This window comes from Chinchilla lanigera, unplaced genomic scaffold (genome assembly GCF_000276665.1).
Source record: "Chinchilla lanigera isolate Chin_1 unplaced genomic scaffold, ChiLan1.0 scaffold00042, whole genome shotgun sequence".
Classification (NCBI taxonomy): domain Eukaryota; kingdom Metazoa; phylum Chordata; class Mammalia; order Rodentia; family Chinchillidae; genus Chinchilla; species Chinchilla lanigera.
In genome coordinates this window covers 10,562,177-10,568,229 of record NW_004955443.1, presented here as the reverse complement: position 1 = coordinate 10,568,229, position 6,053 = coordinate 10,562,177, and the positions used below count along the sequence as shown (strand labels likewise).

The 6,053-nt window shown below is 39.5% G+C and overlaps 1 protein-coding gene across 5 annotated transcripts in view; it reads right to left on the bottom strand.

Moving 5' to 3' along the window:
• Positions 1-6,053, bottom strand: part of Arap2 (ArfGAP with RhoGAP domain, ankyrin repeat and PH domain 2) — a 181,567-nt gene that overhangs the window by 151,100 nt on the left and 24,414 nt on the right. For 4 of the 5 annotated variants that reach the window (XM_005392016.2, XM_005392019.2, XM_005392018.2 and 1 more), the window contains exon 2: positions 153-1,196. In XM_005392016.2, coding sequence (XP_005392073.1) covers positions 153-1,039 — 887 coding nt within the window. In that variant the 5' untranslated portion in view covers positions 1,040-1,196. Of the gene's footprint in view, positions 1-152; positions 1,197-2,155; positions 2,173-6,053 lie in introns of those variants that run through there. The other variant, XM_005392017.2, reaches the window with a different exon arrangement.

Sequence of the window (6,053 nt, the reverse complement as noted above, 5' to 3'; positions counted from 1 at the left end):
ACATTTTATATATATATATATATATATATATATATATATATAAATATACACACACACACACATACATGTATGTCAAATTTAGAAAGAAATACTGAAAAATAATTAAATGACTCCAAGTTGAGTACTTATATCTTATTTGTAAAATTTCTTACCTCCCTGAAATCCCTTTTGTTGCACCTGGAATGTCTGGAACAGGCCGATGTCTCAGCAGAAAAGATCGAGATGGCCTGGAAACCAGCTTGCTACGACTTCTCATAGGTGACAGGACTGGTGATGACGGAACATACAAATCATTTACAACCATTTCTCCTTGAAACTGAAACAATGGGGATGGTAGTGAACTTTCTAGTAAGCCATTAGTTCCACTTCTAGACTGTGCTTCTGATGCTGAACAATCCAGGGAGAAAAGACATTCAGGGTCTGCATTAGGAAGTAGGCTGAAGTTTTCTGATACCAAATCAACTTTTTCTGTTGGGTGTTCTCTAACTGTACCATCCATAGTCTTCTTTATCACCAAAGATTCTGTCTTACCAGATAATGAATCATGAGAATCCAAATTCAGGTGTAGTTCTTCTGAAATGGGAAAGTCATGTTCGGAAAGAGATAACTTATCACCTGATTGAAAAGATTGGCTCTTTTCCACATGAACATCATTCTGATCTCGAGTTTTTTCAACTGTCTCCAGCTGTGTCGAGCTAGGCGTCTGAACACTTCCAGAATCAGAAAGTTCTATGCAGGTGTTCCTATCAGAAGACGGAGCATGGCGATCCTTCGAAGTGTTTTCATTCTTTGTTTTATGAACATTTGCATAGATTGGGATTTCTTGCATGTTTGACAAGATCATCTGTAATTTTTTTAGTATCCTCCTACGGTGTCCTGTAGGTGATATTCCAATTTCATGTAGCACACTATCATTTATTCCTCCACAGTCCTTCACAGTATAAAAGCCAAACTCTTGAAAATGTAAGAGGTACTGCTCCAAATTAATGCTCATTAAGAAATCTCTGATATCAATATTTACTTCACTGACTGAGGACATAATGGTGGCTTCATTACTAAGCTAAGTTATAAAAAGCAGCACAATGAGACTTATACAAAAGAAGGTGTACTTCTCTACTGGTTTTCCCTTTACCACTCAGAAGGTTATCTTCTTAAAATGTTATTTTTTCCACAAAGAATGTTTCACGTGCTTAAACCTGGAAAAAATAAAAATTAAATTGAATTTTTAAAAATATATAATATATATACATATATATGTGTGTGTGTGGATATATAGATAGATAGATAGATAGATATGGGTGTGTTCTAAGGCACTGAACCCAGATTTTGAAATGCTAAGCATGCACTCTTCCATTAAGCTATACCTCCAGTACAGGACACTTTAATTAGTAAAACCTTGTTTTATATACATTTTCCCTGAAAAAAAATCACAACAGTAATTAGGACAACAATTTTCACTCACTGAGTGTAGAACTGGCATGTTCTTTGCACACCCCAGGAAGTCAATTTCTAGAGATAACTTGAAGGTACACAACAGAAATACTCAGGCAGTATCAAACTATAATTTTCAAAATATTAAAAAATATACTCTCACCAATACAGAATGAACATGTGTTAAACACTTTATTCATCCCATTAACTGATAAGGTAATCAGTAAAATGGTAAGGCTGGTTCCAAGAGCACCTGCGTCTGTCACAAAGACTTTGTTTTACAAAGCATTAGAATAAGTTAGCTATGTAAGAGTCTTCTTAAACTGGTTAATGTTCTTTAGGGCAACAAAATGATACCACTGGAGATATCTTTCTACAGGACAAAAACTTACAAGCTAATAGGTAACTTCTCATTGTCTGAGCTCTAATCAAATAGTACCCAAGTCAGGCACTGGGATTAGAATTAAAATTAAATATCCATAGGTTGGGCCTGTTAAACAATAGCCTCAGAAAACACTGATATGTTTGAGACTCTGTTGTGCATATTTCTCAGTCAGTAATTTTCATTTCAACAATACAAGTAGTCATATATTTAAACAATATTAGTAAGATTAGTTGAAGAGTCAATTTTTAAATACATTAGATAACAAGAAGCTAATATGAAAGTAAAAGGTAAAAGTTCAAAGGTCACATTTTCCTCCAATGTACACAGCAGTTTTGATACCAGACATGGGATTTCTGATTTGATGTCAATAGAGATGGAAGTCCAGCCAGGAAGCACACGTTTATGCAGGCAAAGTTTTAATGGAGAAGGAAGAGACCCAGAAAGAACTTCATCTTGAGAAGAACAAAAGCTAAAGAGAAACAGAAAAAAATCATGCTGGCCAGTTAACCCAGAAAAGGGCAAGCTTTTTATTCCTATAGAAGTGGGTTAAGGTCTAGGAGTTTTTCCTCTGTTCTTAGCAGTCGCCAAAAGCGTCTTCCTTCTTGTACAAACAGGAATGAGTAAAGTTATCCCAGGAAGTGTTCCACACCTCCCCTATACTGACAGGTACCCCCGTGACGCATAAACATTCCAGCCTTGAGACAAGGACGGGACACTGGTCTCTAGGAGAATATGTGGTTGGAGGTCGAGAAAACCCACACCATGCTTTGGTTTGGCAGTGAGGTACAGACAGGGAAGAATACACATTACACTTTCAGCAGGCTGAGTTGAGCCTCAAGGAGTGTATCTACATTTTGTCCCCGAGGAGGCCCCCTCACTGGCCCAGATTCAGAGTCTTTTCTCCTAAACAACGTAACCAGATTTTAAAACAGAGTCCATTTATCTCAGGGCTGGTTACGTGGGTGTGTTCAGTTTATGAAAATGCATATATGTAAATTTCTATATATCATCCTTCAATAAAAAGCCCAGGGTCTGGGGATTTAGTTCAGCAGCACAGCGCCTGCCTGGCAAGCGCAAGGTCATGAGTTCGATTCCTGGTACCGGAAGAAAAACAAACAAACAAAGAAAAAAAAACCAAAAAGACCAGAAGGCTAAGTTAAATAAATTGGGCCCACAAGCTTAAGTATCACATGGTCCCTCTTACATGAGAAACCCCAAGTATGAATAATTTCAAGAGCAAAATAAAAGACACATAATAGGAAACAGGGAGATATATCTTTTGCAAATGGGAAGGGGGCCAGTAGATAAAGGAAAGGGGAAGGGAGGGGAGAGAAAAAGAAAGTAAAAAGAATTAAGATATGTTGTGCACATGTACCAACTCCTCACGGTAAATGTAATCAAATGTACTGCAAACATGTGCTAACAAAAATAATACACATTTAAGAAAGAGAGAAAAGTACAGAATATGTGTAACACAAGTAATAAGTATATTTATCTGAGGGAGCTTCGATGGATTATTTCTGGAAAACACACTGAAAAAGCTCTCCACAAGGCACGACTTGGACTCTTCCGTTACACGCCATTTGTTCATAAGCTATTGCCTTATTTAAAAACACCAACAAACACTGAAAACTTAGCACAGTATCAGAAGGAAAACACCTGTCTTCTCCAGATCTCCAGAGCAGCTAAAGTATAAAGGAGAAGAAGGGCTGAAAATGCCAGTCAGTAAGGTACTTCTGTATCCCTGCAAGATATCAAAATGTTATAAAGTAAATAAAAAGTTAACCTCAGCATCAAATTCAAACCGCCTTATTTTGTATTGTCCATTTTTTGGGCACACTGTAAAGTGGAAATCACTATTACAAATAGTAACATGAGTGGATGTAAAATTTACCCCCTTTAGAAACAACAGGATCAACTGGTCAATAATTTAAGAGGATTAGAAATACTTCCCTTTGGGGTAGAATAAATTATAAAAAGTCATAGTCTTCCTTATCAGTTTTTACAAAAACTTTATTGGAACAAAAACAATTTCCACAAAATGCACCTATCAAGAAACTTCCAGGGACCATAACCCACCCAGCACCCCCAATCCCAAAGACCTGAGGGGATTCCCAAGCCCACCCACGTCACACCAAGGATATTCAATGAGGCGGACAAGCCACTGCTTTTATTCCTTGCAGTGGAGGGATCTCTGCCCCTCCCCCCCCTTTGCATGCTGAAGCCCTAATCTGATCTATGTTTGGAGACAGGGTTCCAGGAAGTAATTAAGGTTAAATGAGGTTGTAAGGCTGCAACCCTGACACAGAGGATTAGCTCCCTCTAAGAGACACCAGGAAGAGCTTCCTCTTTTCCTCCCAACCCCACTGCTGGGAAAAGCCACCATAAGGCAGTGGAATGGAAAAGGGCCCTAACCAAGAACCACTCAGCTAGCTCGCAGGCCTCCAGAAGGGTGAGAAACACCTTTCTGTTGTGTAAACTACACAGTCTGCGGCACTGTTATCGCAGCGGTCTTAATCCCTTTCCTCTTCACTGGGACAAAACACCTGGTACAGGCAATTTGAAGGAGGAGAGGTCCATTTTGGCTCACATTTCAGTCCCAGGTGAGCGGGCTCCCAAGAAGAAACAGCATGGAAGAGTGGGAGAAGTGAGCTCCTTGATCATAGCAGCCAGGAAGCAGACTGGGAAGGCAAGAACCAGAGAGTGAAATACACCCTAGGAGGTCAACCTCCCACCTACTAGCCTCTTCCACCCAGGCCCCACCGTCTAACAGCACATTTAGCTACAGCGTCCTTGTGGTCTAATCCTCTTCCAAAGGCCTGCGGATGAGCATATGAGGCTCTTGGGGGGCATCTGGATATAAACCACAACAGTAACTGGCCTGACTAATATACTTCCCCATCCTCACGGGCTTTGCCGTGGTTCACAACCTCAATACATCCCTTCCCTGGATACTTGATACAGTCTCTGAACAGCTCTGCCCACATTCAATGTATTAGTAAACTACCAAAAATCCAAATTTGGCAGGTCACTGCACATCCTCCAAAGGATAAAGTCTATGCTCATTACAGGTTCATGTGACAGTCTGGTGCATTCTATTATTAATAATAAAGGGTACTACTGACCCAAGTAGCAGGTGTGCATGAGATCCCAAGCACCACACATGTTTCCTGAAAGACAGGAATTTCTAGCATTTGCTTGAAAAAAAAGGAGAGCGGGACTCCTAAGATTAACTCCAGACTCATATTTAACCTATGTCAAATGTTCTATCAACATCCTTCACTCACTTTTGTTAATTAGTGTTAATTTTCATTCTCCTGAGACAAGCTGTGTAATATAGCTCCATACTTCTTGCACACCTGTATCTGCTTTTCTACGGACCGACCATTTCTGTTAACATAATTAACATCCATTAGTTACCTGATTTTCTATGGACCTATCATTTCGATTAACACTATTAACATCCATTAGTTATCTGATTTTCTATGGACCAATCGTTTCTTTTAATATTATTAACATCCATTAGTATCCTAGAACTTTACAAAGTATTTGGAACATGTTTAAGAGATGGAGACAGACTGATAGGGATGGTAGAAGTATTTGATGAGCGTACATTGCTACTTTTGTGTATGTGTTTGTACTTGTGTTTTAATACACAAAGTCCTTTCCTTTCTTTGGAGTCTATACATGCACCTGTACTTCCTGGGTGACTGAATCAACTACACTAAGTATTTCACAAAAAACTTTCTTTCTACAACCATTTAACACACTGAATATAGCCAAAGCCCTCGTTCCTTTTCATACTGGGAAAAGGTTCCCCTCCCATGGGGCCTAGAAGCCTCTCAGCACTTTTATGCCAGCTCTGTCATCCAATCATCTGATTTAACTGTCTGGCCCCAAGATCTAGTTTTTTCCTTAGAGGATCCAGTACCCAGGCACATCATTAGACACAAGAGCTGTGCATGTCTAACTCTGTAACACGTGAGGAGGGCACAGTGGTGCCTATCTGTAATTCCAACTACTTGGGAGGCTGAGGTCCAATAATCACAAGTTCAAAGGCAGCCTCAGCAACTCAGCCAGAACTTGTCTGGAAAAAAAAAAAGGAGGAGAGGAGAGGAGAAGGGAGGGGAGGGGAGGGGAGGAGAAAGAAGGAAAGAAAGAAGGAAAGAAAGAAGGAAAGAAAGAAGGAAAGAAAGAAGGAAAGAAAGAAGGAAGGAAGGAAAGAAAGAAAGAAAGA